This window comes from Peromyscus maniculatus, chromosome 11 (genome assembly GCF_049852395.1).
Source record: "Peromyscus maniculatus bairdii isolate BWxNUB_F1_BW_parent chromosome 11, HU_Pman_BW_mat_3.1, whole genome shotgun sequence".
Taxonomy (NCBI): Eukaryota; Metazoa; Chordata; class Mammalia; order Rodentia; family Cricetidae; genus Peromyscus; species Peromyscus maniculatus.
Window position 1 is genome coordinate 53,668,354 of NC_134862.1, and position 15,359 is coordinate 53,683,712.

At 38.2% G+C, this 15,359-nt stretch overlaps 1 protein-coding gene and 1 long non-coding RNA gene across 2 annotated transcripts in view; one reads left to right on the top strand and one right to left on the bottom strand.

The window, feature by feature from the left end:
* Window positions 1-15,359, top strand: part of LOC143267798 (uncharacterized) — a 291,852-nt gene that overhangs the window by 132,336 nt on the left and 144,157 nt on the right. The window lies entirely within an intron of this gene.
* Window positions 1-15,359, bottom strand: part of Rgs13 (regulator of G protein signaling 13) — a 29,657-nt gene that overhangs the window by 1,308 nt on the left and 12,990 nt on the right. The window contains exon 6 of the mRNA XM_006975354.4: window positions 419-585. Coding sequence (XP_006975416.3) covers window positions 419-585 — 167 coding nt within the window. The remainder of the gene's footprint in view (window positions 1-418; window positions 586-15,359) is intronic.

A 15,359-nucleotide genomic window follows, 5' to 3' on the forward strand; every position in this document is an offset into this window, starting at 1 on the left:
GCAGAGGACTTTGAATCAAACAGCTCACCTTTGAATCCTAATGGTACTACATAATGACTGTACCACACAGGGGGAATTCATTAAGTTCATTAAATTATCTAACTCCTAGGTTTTGTGACTGAAAAATAAGATTAGTAACTCTTTTTCCAGACAGGATTTCTCTATATAGCGCTGACTGTCCTGGAACTCACTAGGTAGACCAGGCTGGCCTCGAACTCACACAGATCCGTCTACCTTTGCTTCCTCAGTGCTGGGATTAAAGGTGTGCACCATCACCACCTGGCAGATTAGTAATTCTTAGTTTATACAATTTTTAGGAGATGTTGGAATAGAATATGTCTGGCATGTAATGATGCTCAGGTTATTAGTATTTTCTAAGGGATATCCCCCCCCCACTGCCATGTCCCACCATTGTTACCTCTCTAGGGGACTGTGGCTGGATGTAGATATTGTAAAGCTTCTTTGCTCTAGAAATTCTGCCCCTCCGTGAGGCAATTTTCTTGTAGGTTTCACATGCCATCCAGAATTTAATGTTCTCGTCACTGTGCTCCAATTTTAAATATGCTGTGTATACTCTTGGGCCGTCTAAAATTAGAAAAATGTGATTGTTTCCATGGGTTAACAGCTATTAAACATTTAAGTAATAATTCATACAGTTTAATACAGAAGCCTGAAGAAGAGCTCCAAAGATACAGAACAAGTAAGTAGATATCTTCTAACAGAGACTTTATTAGCCTCACACTGAGGTCTCTATACATATGAAGCATGTTTAACGATGCTGCCAGTTGGTGAAGTTACCCTCTTTGTTCTGAGTCACTCAGTGGAAAATGTTTGCCCGTTCAGATGTGCCTATGACAGAAAGGCCGGGAGATGTCATAAGAACCCACACAAATGGCTTAAGCTACCTAGGCAGGCAGAACTCTCCCCATAAAGTTATATAATATATTGAGGACCTCACAACCAACTGATAGGTAAGAACTAGGTTAAGAATCTGGCATGTCAGGGTTGGGAGGAAACTATTCAAGCTATGTATGAGTGATACTTTGATGAGACAGAGTTGTCTGGAGTGTTTCTCAGTGCCCAATCAGCAGGAGAAGAGGAAGATGAAGAACTGAACATCATATTCGTAGTTTATTGTTCAAACCAGAAATAAGGACCAAGTAAGGAATGGAATCTAGAGGGACGTCAGACGTCTTCTGACACCCTAACCCAGGGCAATGTGTTGTGCAGAGCATCACCATCAGATGACACCCGATGCTAAGATGGTCATCTTTGGCTCTGGTCTTGAACAGCCTCTAGGGAGCATAGATGAGCAGGGTGGAAGGCCTTTTATTCAGACCCCATTTTTTCAGGCGCTTGTGCTTCATAGATTAGACACGCTCTCACGAGTGTAACTTGTTACTCATCATCCCTGGGAGTGTCAAGCAGTCTCAAGGTTTGAGACGAATACTTGAAGATTGGCACTAAACTTTTGGTGACTGTGAAATCTTTTGTCATATCTGAGACATTTGATTGCCAAATGATAAAATGACAAAGTAGCTTTCCACTGATGTTCACAGAATTGTGCTTAGTCAGACTGAATACAAGACCACTCATAGCTGACAGTGTGAATTTTTTTTTTCCTTTTACAAGTGAATCATTTAATGTTTGCAAGTTGATGAGTTTTAAGGTCACTATCTGTCCATGAACCTGTTACCACAAGTTGTTCCACCAGTGCCCATTAACTCCTAAAGCACAGGGTTTAGCTAACAAAATTGGTATCATTAACTGTCATGAGAAGTAGTGATAATCAAATGGAATAGAAGTGATGAGTAAAGTCATATTTTCCTGCATCTTCATAGAAGACGTTATTTGATCAATTTCCTAAGCACTAGAAAGTCAGGCTATGTGCTCCCTTGATTTTCACTGATTATATTAGCAGTGATATAGCAAGAAAGATAACATTCTATATTAAAGGAAAATGACATAGACAAAGGTAGCTACCATTTATAAAAACACCAGGATTGGGGAAGACTGGTAATCTTCAAGAAATATGGCATGCGGAGGATACACAGGCCTAGAGCATGGCTCACTGTGATGTGGGCAGGTGCAGCCTACAGTTCAATGTATGGGAGAGGTTGGAAGAAAACTTCACCTTGGCTGAGAATACAGATCAGATGAGGGCACAGAATATCTAAACATGAAGCCTAGGAAGTGACATAGGTTACATATTACTATCCAGTGGAAAATACATTATAACTTATATTTCAAACAAGAAGTTTGTTTTCCTGTTGATATGACTTTGTGATAGTCCTTGTCTTGCTATAAGCATTGAAAATTAGGAGCAGAGAACACAGTTGTGGTTATTAGTGTTTATGCCAGAGAAGCTTTGTGCAAAGTTAAAAACAAAACAAAAAGCCATTACTGCATTGATAAGATAAATTGAAATCCCCAAATTTCCAGTACACACAGAAATAAAGTCTTGTGAAAAATGAAGGAATTTATATAGTCGGTACTTAGAGGAATTTTGACTTAAAGAATTAAAGGAATTAAAGACTTAAAGTAGGAATAGAAAACAAGGGCTTTAAAATGAGGAAATAAACTATAAATCAGAAAATAGATACCAGTGAAGTCCACAGGTCACTGTATGAGATGATTCCTGGCCAGTTGGATGGTTAGGTGGATTGGTGGGTGGGATGGGGTAGGAATAGAGTCTGGAAACCGATATTAGGTTGTATATTATGTCTGAATTTGTACTTATCATATTAATTCTTACTCCAGAACCCACCTGTACCTACCCCTGCCTTCTCTAGCCTCTCAATGTGAGAGATGAATAAATATCTTTTTCTTTTTGGCTGGAACAATGGCTTCACAACTCCTAATGTAGCCACATCTTTTGCTACTGAAACTTGTGATTTTTTTTTTGCATTTCCTAAATTACAGTATACTATATGTGATAGACAGAACATCAGTGTAGGTATTTGCTGCAATAGTACCTACTATTCTTCCCAATTATTTCCTGGTCCTCTAATGAGAGTCACATCTCCATGTCCCATGCCTCTGCACTGACCACTGGATTTGTGCTGGCCAGTGAGAGTCATGCACAAGTGTGTTTTAAGGAGGAAGCAGAAGGCTCTTCCCCTCATGTGACTCCTTTTTCCCCTTATCATGAGGGGAATCAATCTAGAAGAAATCTGCTCCGTTAGCCTAATGCCAGAACTAAGGCATGGAACAGACCATCTTATTAAATAAGAAACACAGAACCAATGCAAAGAAGAAAGCCAAGAGATCAGAGCTAAGAGCCTTACCGCCTGCTGCACCTAGCCTCTTCAGCCAAGAGACCTCTCCGAAAGAGAGCTACTTCCTGTGTGTTTGTCTTTATATAGTCTTTCTCTTCTGCCTTCTCATTGGTTGTAAACCCAAACACATGACTGCCTCGTCACTGCCTGTCTGTAGAGACTTCCAGGTCTTCTATGGTTGGTATTGAGATTAAAGGTGTGTGTCTCCAATGCTGGCTGTATCCTTGAACACACAGAGATCTACCTAGCTCTGCCTACCAAGTGCTGGGATTAATGGCGTGCACCATGAACACCCAGCTCTGCTATGGCTTGCTATTAGCTCTGACCCCCAGGCAACTTTATTTATTAACATACAAATAAAATCACATTTCAGTACAAATAAAATATCACCATAGAGTTGAAACTGACCTCAGTTGTCATATATCATGTCTGAAAAGAGAGCCTTCTTTATTCTAATCAACGGGGATTTTTATGGTACTTATTATTGCATTGTAATTTTGCAAAAGCTGACCCAGACTACTGGAACCTACACATTACTCTAGTGTGCAGAGTGACTAGGCTTACAAAATCAGTTTATTTTGCAGACATTTGTATACATCAGTTGAGTTTTGGTCTGAGAACACTAACTAGCTGCTTAAGCAAGCAGCCGGAAGAATATCTGTGTGAAAATATTTCTGGAATCTTAGTAAACGTTAAATAGAAAATTGCATCACTGAGTTTATAGTTGTATTGACTCATATTACAAGTGAATTACAAGGTGGAATGTTTTTCCTAAATTAGGTGGTGGAGCCCCACATAGCCCATTTTCAAGTTTTAAATGATGCTCAGGAGACTTAATGCTGCTTAGTGAATGTAAGATAAAGACAGGACTGCTCAGTGGGGAGAATGAGAAAATAAGTTTGTATCATATGTTGTGTGTGAATTTTCCTTTAAAATTGTGCATGGTCCCTTTAATAATCTCCATATTGCTCTTTGAAAAGTAGTCAGTGAGATGAACATGTCTCTTGCACAAAAGTGACATGTGACAGTTATCTTGATGGGGAAGGAACATGTGGGATATCTTTTAACTGAGTCAGAATAGTGCCCTATCTTTCATGGAATCGAACTTACTGCACAAGGCAAAACTTAGCCATTCATTAAATCTTGCAGGTGAGCAGTGGTCATTAGTATATATTGAAATATGTGTGAACTAATTTTAAATTCAGGCACTTGCAATCTGCACCACAGGGAATATAGAAGTTTATAATTCTACTAGAATTTCTGTAAGCTTTTATAGTACATCTTCTGTTTTATTAAAATTTTTGTTTTGTAGTTAATTTTCCTGATTTTCTATTGTCTTTATATGTTAATAATATTGTTATATTGTTGCATTATCTTCTGTTATTGGCATATTATTTTGAGGTACATTTGTAGCCATCTTATATGAGAAAGCTTCAGTCAGCCTACTGAATACTTCTTTCAGTACTGTTAGGAATTTCATTAGGGGAAAAAGTCCTTTAAAAGGTCTGACCATTATTATACCCTACCAACACTTTCCCATGACTCAAATGAATAAGGCCACAGCTTTTAACTGTAATTGCTAGACTCACTGGACATACTACTCTACCCTCATACCCATCTTTATTCACTCGTAAACGTAATACCTGAGCCATGTTCAGACACACTTCTCTAAACACACTTTGTGGCGATGTGGTGTGTCATTCATTTACATAGTTTATTTCCTGTGTTGTGTTTTATACCTTGACCCGAGACTTGGCTTTATAGATCACAATGTCTGGAAAATGTTCTCTGAACTCCCCTGGTTACCTAAATATGCACTGTTAGTTGTCAAACAGACCTAGGATAGAGAGAACATATAATTCCAATAAATACATCGTGTTCTATTGTATTTGTTAATTTGCTCCCATTGTCAGCCCATTCCGCTGAGAAGCTGGAAGGATCAGGACTGCAGGCTGTATAGTTCCTATATACTGGCAAATGGCAGGGACTGGTGGATACATGTTTTATAACCTTGGCTTCTGTACCCTTCATGTCTCTGCATTTTAAAGGACTCTCTTATAAGCCTTAAAAAGTGGGGTAGGCTCTAATCATTCCACCCGCGGGAGGTACTGAAGATTGGAGGGTTCTAACTGTACACGATGGCTTTTCATTTTCTCACAGTGGAGGGAAAAGTGCTAGCTGAACAGCAATGTCTAAAAAAGGCCATTTCTTCTTCTTCTTTTTTCCCCCCCCACCCTGCTGGGTTAAAACCGTGCATGAGAAATTGGAGAAGACAAGAAGTGCTAAAAGGAAAGAAGAGCCGAGGCAGAGTTGCACCGTAATGACTGACACGTGTGATGGAGGTAACCATGGCAACAGCAGTGGTTAGCGCAGATTAGGCTAAATGACAAGTGTAGAAGCTGCCAATCCCCCGTGGGTGGCAGGGAATCTCCCACAGATGAGGAGAGCTGAGACTGTGCACAGGGACGAGCAGCAAGATCCATCAGTAACTCCCCCTGTCAGCTCTGTACTTCTGCATCAGTAAAGATGCTCCACCAGCCCGAAGCTTTATCAGTCCGGAGAGGTTTCATTGCCTCGAGCAGCTCCCCAATCCTACCCTGTTAAAGCCAGTATTTTTAAGATTGTCCAACTGTAATTATGATAATTTACAAGGGGGAGTATAAAGTATGTTTAAGTATAATTTTGACCCAAAGTAAAGGATGGATGCCAGCTCTTATTGTGAACCTCTGCCTATCCAGAGAATATTGGTGCCGGACAAGCTGGACAGGTCGCAGGAAAGCCCACAGCTGTGCTTTCTGAGTTAAAATGATCATTGCAAATTTTAAATGATCCCTCAGCAAACCGCCGTTTCCCTGATATCCTAGCCCTAGAGTTTTCCAGAAGAGTTATGTTGACTCCTTTTGTACCGGCTAAATTTTTTTCTGGGCTCTCTTATATTTTTGCTTTCTTCAGTGCTTTACATTTCCCTGTTGCTCTTACCATGTTCTTCCCCTCTCCTCTCTGCCATGGCGTCCTCACTGTTAGCTGTCCTCACCAGATGAGCATGTTGCCATGTTTCCCAAACGCAACTAAAACAATTCTTGACCTCACACTCCTTCTTGCTACTGACCACGTCTCCTTCCCATCTCTGTTATTCATTCTCTCTCTCTCTCTCTCTCTCTCTCTCTCTCTCTCTCTCTCTCTCTCTCTCTCTCTCTCTCTCTCTCTCTCCATGTGTGTCTTTCAATGGTCTGGAACTGGCTAAACAGGTGGTGGCCCACAGGCTATAGCAGTTTACCTGTATCTGCCTTTCCTGTACTGGGATTGTAAGTATGCACAACTATGCCAAGGTGTTTTTCTTTTTAAAAATGTGCGTGGGATCTGACTAGTCCCTTTGCATACAGGAGAGAGTTGTGTAGCTTGGTCTGTTTGAGGAGCCCCTGGCACTGGGATCAGGATCTATCCCTGGTGTATGAGCCGGCTTTTTGGAGCACATTACCTGCGGTGGGACACCTTGCTCAGCCCTGATGCAGAGGAGAGGGGCTTGTTCCTGCCTCAACTGAGTGTACCTGGCTTTGCTGACTCCCCATGGGAGGCCTTACCCTTTTGTAAGAGGGGATGGGAAGTGAGGCAGGGGAAGGCTGAGGTGAGTGGGAGGAGGGATGAGAGAGGGATCTGTGTTTGGTATGTAAAGTGAATTTAAAAAATTTCTTAAATAAAAAAAATATAGGCTCTTGGGACTGAACTCAGGTCCTCATACTTGAAAAATGAGCATTTTACTGACTGAGTTATTTTTATAAAGTCTCCTTTCTGTTTTTCTTTAAAGTCTATTTTTATTTTTAACTGACACATAGGATAGTACTTAGTATGTTGTACACATGTGATATTCAGCCTATGTGTACTGTGTATAACAATTAAATTAGAGTAAACATATTTATCACTTCAGACATGTATTACTTGGGAGTATTCAAAATGTTTTCTTCAACCTATTTTAAAATACTCAGTTACTGGTCTTCAAACATAGTTATCATAATGTGTTACATTAGAAGTGTTTTATAGACCTTGAAAGAACAATACTCACATTAATATGGAAAACAAACAAACAAAAAACAGGATAGCTGAGACAATCCTGTAGCATAAAAGAACTTCTGGAGATCTATGATAACAGCCCATGTGGTTTGATTTGCATTTTTTTGAGACTCAGTGACAGTGAGCCTTTTTTCATACTGTTACCAACCATTTGTACATTCTCTTTTGGAAAATGTCCTCACAAGTCATTTATCCATTTTAAATTGGATTGTTGTTATTATTATTTTTACTGTTGAATTGTTTTCTTATATATGCTGGAAATCAACCCCTCTTTTAATGAATAGTTTGTGTTTAATCCATCCTTTACGGTGTATTCTTACTTCCTTGACTGTTCCCTTGGCTGTATTGAAGCCTTTCAGTTTGGTATAATCTGGTTTGTCAGTTTTTGCTTTTATTATCTGTGTGTGTGTGTGTGTGTGTGTGTGTGTGTGTGTGTGGCATAAATACATAAACTTGTGACTATACATAAATTTTGAAGTATTTCTCTTATGTTTTCTTCTAGTAGTTTTATGTAGTTACATTCAGGTCTTTTGAGTTGTTATTTGCATATGATGAGAGAGAGAGAGAGGCCAAGTTTCCTCCGCGTTTATATATCTGTTTTTATTCTCCTCAGAAGCACCAGTTAAAGATCATTTTCTTTCTCTAATGCATGTTCTTGTTGCCTTTCTTAGGAAAAATCAGTTGGCTGGAAAGTGTTGATTTATTTCTGAAATGTTCCATTCTATTCTGTAAGATTCCAGACCTGTTTCCATACCAGCACCTTGCTGTTCAGGCGCTATCCCTCCCTCTCAAGTGTGTTTTGAAGTCTGGTGTTATAATGCCTCTGCTTTTGGTTTATTTGTTTTCTGTTCCTGGTTGGTTTGACAATTTGGGTCTTTTATGGTTCCTTGGAAATTCTAGAAGTGTTTTTATTTAATTATGTGAAATATAATAGATAATTAGATAAGGAACTTTAAATAGAGAAGTATTTTTACAATTTCCAAATTTCCAAACATTATGGATGCCTAGTTTTATTCCACCATGATCAGAGAAGATAATACAATGATTTCAAGTTTTTCAACTTTGTTGAGAATTGGCTATGCAGCCCAACATGTGAAATATTGTGGAGCATGCCCTATGTGATAGTGAGAAATGTGTATTTTGTAGATTTTTGATGCAATGACCTATAAACGTCTGTTCATCAGTCTGTATTATAGTCTAGTTCCAATGCTTGTTTGTCAATTTTTGTCCATTGTTAAAAGTAGAGCACAGTGGAGTCTATTTCCCCAAGGAAAACTTCATATATTCAATTGTTCCAGCTTTGCGTACACATACTATTTACATATTTTCTTTTTGCTATCTTTATCGTTATATAGTAATCATTTTGTTTCTTTCCATTGCTTTGTATTTAAAGTATGTTCTTTCTCTCACATGTGTAACTATTCTTGCTTGGTTCTGGTTTCCATGCTCATGGTTTATCTTTTCCTTCATTCACTTTTAATCTTTGTAACATCTCTTTACTGCTAAAGTAACTTTCTTAAAGGAAATATACTGTTGTAGCGTTTGTGTTATTTTTTATAAAAACTATACTATTCTATTCTATTCGCCTATATACTTTAGTTGGGGTATTTAATCTGTTTATACTTGGTATTATTAATGATGAATAAAGACAATTTTGTCATTTTTTCTGGTTTTATGTATCTTTTTTTTGTTTCTTCCTCTCTTGTTCACTTTTGTGAACTTGGTGGTGTCTTTGTCCTGATAGAGTTAGAGTCTTCTTTCACCTGTACATTTTCACTCCATTTTGTGGAGTTTTTGTAGTTTTGTACATTTTTATAGTGGTAGCCACACTTCTACTACTAAAAACTACTCCTTTGAACATCTCTTGTAGAACTGAGAAAATGCTGACAACTTTCTTGGGTTTTTGTTTTATCTAGGAAAGTTTTTACTTCTCTTTCATCTTTGAAGGATTGCTTTGCTGGGTATAGTATTTTTGGTTGAAATTTTTCTTTCACAGCTTATAGTTTATTTTGCCATCTTCTCCTATTGATAAATCTGCTGTTAGTTGGGTGGGAATTCCTTTCTATGTGACTTGCTGCTTTTAGGAAAGAGCTGTTTATTTATTTACTTGCTTATACACAATAAAATACTTAACACATATACATACATGCACACACATATGTATGTACACACATGCACACACACACAAATAATGATGGGAACTAAATGCACAGCCTTTCATATGATACACCAGATCCCTACCACTGATTTTTGGAGATAGCATCTTCTAATTTATGGAATTCTATTTTCCTTCTAATTTTGACAGTTTGACTACAACATATTTTGTTACAGAGGAAAACACAAAGACTTGTAGCCAGCCACCGTTCAATCTCTATTCTTTTATCTTCTCATTTTCACATCAAAATTTATATAAATTACATTATATATCCTACCTTGCTCCCATCATGCACTGTAAATGCTTCTGTTGAGGTGTCAAGGGCTTCTGTGTTATCATACCTGATGGACCCTGCTCTGACCCGATTTCTCTCCAGTCTGCACAGTTCATGGCCCTTTTCCTGAAAGAACTGTCGCCTTTGGCTTCTGTGGTAATACACTCTTTTTATTCATCATTAATTCACTAGATGTTCCTTTTGCTGCCCCTGGCTCTTGTTCCTGAACTCTGGAATATCACCGTGTACCCAAGCACCACCTCTCCGGATTTCTTCTTTATCTTAACTCTTCCAACAATCTTTTGGACTCATAGCTTTTATGAGCATCTAGATGCTAATTATTTTCAAGTGTATCTGCTCTCCCGAGTTCTGGTCCTAGCTGGTTTATTGAAATATCCTTCTAACTAGTTTCCCTTTGTTTTTCTTCCGAAAAGAGCTGGCAAGATCTTTTAAAATATATTGTTTTTTTTTTTTTTTTTTTTTTTTTTTTTTTTTTTTTTTTTTTTTGGTTAGTGTTCAGGGTAAGGTCATTCACATGGCCTCATGAGGCCTTATGAAGCTGACATATTATACTTTCTTTTAGTTATGTGCAGACACCAGTCTCACATCTTCGGACCTTTCAGATGTGTTTTCCTGCTACTTGGCTTCATATCCAAAGACCTCAGCACAGATGTCTGCTTCTTATGACTCATCTCTTTGTTCCAATCTTATCCCTTCTGACAGTTTTATTCTCTGTCAGAGATTTTGGCCATTCTACTCCTGAAAGTTTTGTTCTCTGTCCATAATTCTAAATTGAATTATTGTAGTTTTGCAGCTTCTTTCCATATCACTTGATTTTACTTTTTTGAAAGCACTTTCCACTTTATGGAATTATCTGCCCATTGGTCTGCTTGTTCTTTGTCTCCTCTGTTTAAGTGGAGTACATGGGCTGAGTGCATATATACCCCTTTCATCTCATTTCCATCCCCATGTCATCCCCTGGATACATGGTAGGATTGTTTGAATCATCCAAGTGATCTTTTTATTTGAATAAAACAAAATATATCAGTGAATAACTCCCATTGTTATCTTTTGAAAATGAGTTTTCTTCCAGGGGTAGGAGGTAGGTCTCTATTACTGAAGACACCATGTACTATAAACACAGGACCTCCTTGAGGACTGGCTTCATGGTACAAGAAGGCACCATGCCAGTGTCCAAAGGAAGGAAGCAACCAACAGTCCTACCCAGCTACAACACCTATGAACCATAACAGTGATCAGTGCAGCATGATAATTCTAAGGGTTCAGTAGTGCAACACATAACCTTGGCAATAACCAACAGCTTTCTAATTGGACTTAGGACCCACACAAGAAGAGGGACATCTTGCCTGGTACTAGAAACCTAGCTAATAACCCAGGGCTAATGAAGTCATGGATCCTGGAGGAGAAACTACAACTGCTAATTTATTACACCAGCGTAATTTCTATCTACATTCTAAATATTTGTGCCTATACCTACAGATAAATGTAGTCCTCAGCCCTCATTAAGGAAACTTTTTTTTTTCCAGCAGACAGAGACCACTGCAGAAAATCACAACCATTCAAAATGCTGAGTTCCGGAGCCCAGTCCCAGCAGATACATGTACTGTACACTTCCCCCGCCTAAGTGTCAGATATCACTTCGGGAGAGGTGGCAGAAAGATGGTAATAGCTAGAGGAACAGTGAGTTTGCAGTGGTTTTGTGTCCCCTAGGAATTTCAGAAGCTACATCCATAAAGTCTCACCAGCATGCCTGCTTATACATGAGCTGAGCAAGGACAGCATCAACAGATGTGCTGAACTGAATGGAGGGAAAGCCCAGTGAGGCCTCAACTCTAGGCAAAGAACTACAGACAACAAAGAATGCTGAAAGCTGGACAAATAGCCTTCCTAGGGAATAGCAAAGTAACAGATTGGTTACCCAATACCAAATGGTCAGCCCTGGAAACACACACACAGGCAGCATTGTACAAATTGAACAGCTTGCATTTATGCATTTAGGAATACATATGCATGTGTGTATATAGCAATAGTTAATGAAAAAGACACTATGAACTTGAAAGAAATACAGGGGGAGGGTATATGGCTTTGAGGAAGTAAAGGGAAAGGGGAAATGATGTAACTATATTATAATATAAAAAATAAAAGAAATAATAAAAAGGAATCCATTACTAAAAAGATAAAAAGAAAATTGGTTAATGTATTTATGTGTCTTCTGTATTTTCTGGCATTATAGATTCTTATCATTTAAAAAAATTGGACCTTTCTAGTTTGAAGAGTTCTGGTATTTTAAGTGATTTTGGTCTTCTAAAATTTCAAATGTTCCTTTCTGTATCTTTCTTTGCATTTATTCATCACATTTAGTGTTTAGTAACCAGAAACACCCACACAACTACACTTTTCCCTTTTCATGTGAGTGAAGCCTGATGCCTTGATAGCAGTTTTGGATTCAGTGGCAAAGTCTGGGTTCCTATCATTTGAAGGAAAACCTTAGATAAGTCTTACATATTTTCTTGGATAGATGAAAAATTTTTCCTTACATCTTTATATTCTTGTTACTTCTGGAAAAATATTTTCTAAAAACTTAGGTGTTTGAAAGATGAAAAACTTTCAGTCATCTGTAGATTTTTAACATCTGTAGAGTATTTCCTGCTTCATTCATTGTGGATGGTTTTTAAATGACACTGACTTTCACATCAAACATCAAGGAGTCAACACACAGTATTGCTTCATTTGAAAGACATCCATTTATCTATACTAGGCTTACTCTTAAATAATTTCCTGTATTCAAACTACTGCCAGTCAGCCCTTTATGTGGCCTTGAGAATTTTTTTTTAAAAGATATTATTTTTAAAAAGTATTTTTGTTGCCTTTGGAATCCCATTCATGGTGCTTGTAAAAGTTGGTTTGATAACTACTTTCTATCTTTCCAAAGTTTATCATAAATGGTGATCCTTTTCATTCTTTTTTAAAGGACTTTCAGATTTTGCAAAACATTTTTTTCTGTGCAGTTTTATTTGTATGATAGGATTTTCCCCAAGCATGCTACCTGATAACTAAAACAGGATTAGTATGTACTCGGTAAGTGAATACATGCACACTAGTTTTAAAAAGTATCTATGTTTTGAAAACTTGTTTGCCAGCAGCTTATCACTGAATAACATCTAGAATGTATTTAGGTTACAAACATTCCTAATTTTGAATCACCATCTGTGTAGTTCTCTTTTCAACTTGGTCCTTTTTCTCTTTTCTTCTTCTTCCTCTTCTTCCTCCTCCTTCTCTTCCTTCCCCTTTTTTCTTTTTTTTCTTTTCCTCCTCTTCCTCCTCCTCTTTTTTCTTTTTCTTCTCCTCCTCTTCTTCTTTCTCCTTTTTCTTTTTCCCTTACTCCTCTTCCTCCTCCTTCTTGTTCTTCTCTTTTCAAAAATAAGTTTTTTAACTGCAATAGAACTGTATCACTTTCCACCCTTCCTTTCCATTTAGTCTCTCCCAGCTCAGCTAAACTTCCTTGAATCCTTTCCATATTCTGCTTTTTCTCTGAATCATTATTGCATTCACATATATGTGTACATGCATATATACTACACATACACACATACACTGCTGAGTCCATATTTGTTGCTTGTGTGTAAATGATTTCAAGGCTGATCGTTCTGCATTGGACAAACCAATAAGGGGCTCATCCCTGGTAGAGACTATTTCTCCTTCTTCCATCAGTTATTAGTGGTCTATGGTTCTTTGTCTATGGATGGGACCCACAACATTTTCCTCCTTCCATGTTAACATGTCCATTGATACTGAAATTGTTCTGATTTTGGCAAGAAATGCATTAAAGCACAGTAAGGGGCACTTACATGTTGGTGGCAGCCAAAAGCACTCTTGCAGGACCTAAGTCCCGCTCAACAGGAGGGAAATTATGCCTGGTCCTGGAAACCTAGCCTGTGTCCTAGGATAAGGAGTCCATGGACCTTAAGAAAACCCATTGCCACTATTTTTTTAGGCCAGCATAATTATTTGCTACATTCTAAATATTATCCTTGTACACACAGATAAGTGTCGCTATCACCCCTCATCAAAGCAACATCTTTTTACAGCAAATGATAGAGACCCAACTAGACACAACACAGATATTAATAGTTTTTAATAGTTGAGGTCAGCACAGCCTCAACAGATACATTTACATCACAGCTCCTGCACCTACAGCTCGGGGAACATTGCAGAAGAGGAAGAAGGAAGATTGTAAGAGCCAGAATACAGGGAAGTCTGCTATGAAGCAATCTCTCCTAGAAATGACTGCACAAACTTGGTCTTTTCCAATTCCCACTTTTTATAAAGCTCTTGAATTTAATGGCATTGTGTTGAATATAACTATCACTTAATGATTTTCAAACAAATATTTCCTATGTTACTTTCTCATCATATCCTTATCCCCATGTGAGTTTAATAATCTATATATTCTTTTTTTCCCACTGGGTTTTCTTTTTTCTTTTTTTGTTTTTTTGAGACAGGTTTCTCTGTGTAGCTTTGCTCCTTTCCTGGAACTCACTCTGTAGCCCAGGCAAAGACAGATCCACCTGGCTCTGCCTCCCAAGTACTGGGATTAAAGGTGTGCACCACCACTGCCTGGATTCCCCTGTTTTTTCAAGACAAAGTTTCTCTATGTAACAGCCTTGGCTGTCCTGGAACTCACTATGTAGACCAGGCTGGCCTTGAACTCACAGAGATCTGCCTGCCTCTGCCTCCTTGGTGCTGGGATTAAAGGTCTATGCTACTACTGCCTGGCCTGAGGCTGTGCTTCAAGCTCTGTAACAATAGCAGTTTACATCTTTTAGTTCACCAGACATATTTTACTGGTGTCATTTGTTAGTGTATACACACTTACTCTCTAAAACATGTAGTGTTTGCTTTCTTAGTTTTTCTAGTTGACTGGTCCTATGTATAGAATGATTTATCACTTTTTAATTATTTGATTGTAGAATTTTTAAATGAACTTCATGCTGATTTGATTTCATGCTTCCGTTGGCCTTTTTAGGATCCATGTGATGCCGTCTCACCCTCCTCTTTTCTGTACACTTTGCTTATCTTTTTTTTTGTTTTTTGTTTTTTTGTTTTTGTTTTTTTTTCAAGACAGGGTTTCTCTGTGTAGCTTTGCGCCTTTCCTGGATCTCACCCTGTAGATCAGGCTGGCCTCGAACTCACAGAGATCCGCCTGCCTCTGCCTCCCAAGTGCTGGGATTAAAGGCATGTGCCACCACCACCTGGCTACACTTTGTTTATCTTTAGGACACGATCTCTAAATTGCTGAGTCTAGCTAAGCCAGTGCCCACTTGATATTCATGTCAAACAATTTACTCTACTCATTTTGTCAAGTCCTTAGCACTGGCACATACATTTATATAATATATCTTGTTGTGTTGATAGTTTCTTATTAATATTTGTCTTTCGTTGAACTGTAATACATGCCTATTAGGTAGAAATGACACTTTGTGCCTCCCAGTGGGGTGTGAAATGAATAAGCAATATCCATTCTTCAAAGGCTTTTACAGTTTATTGAGCAAGCTACTTTGGA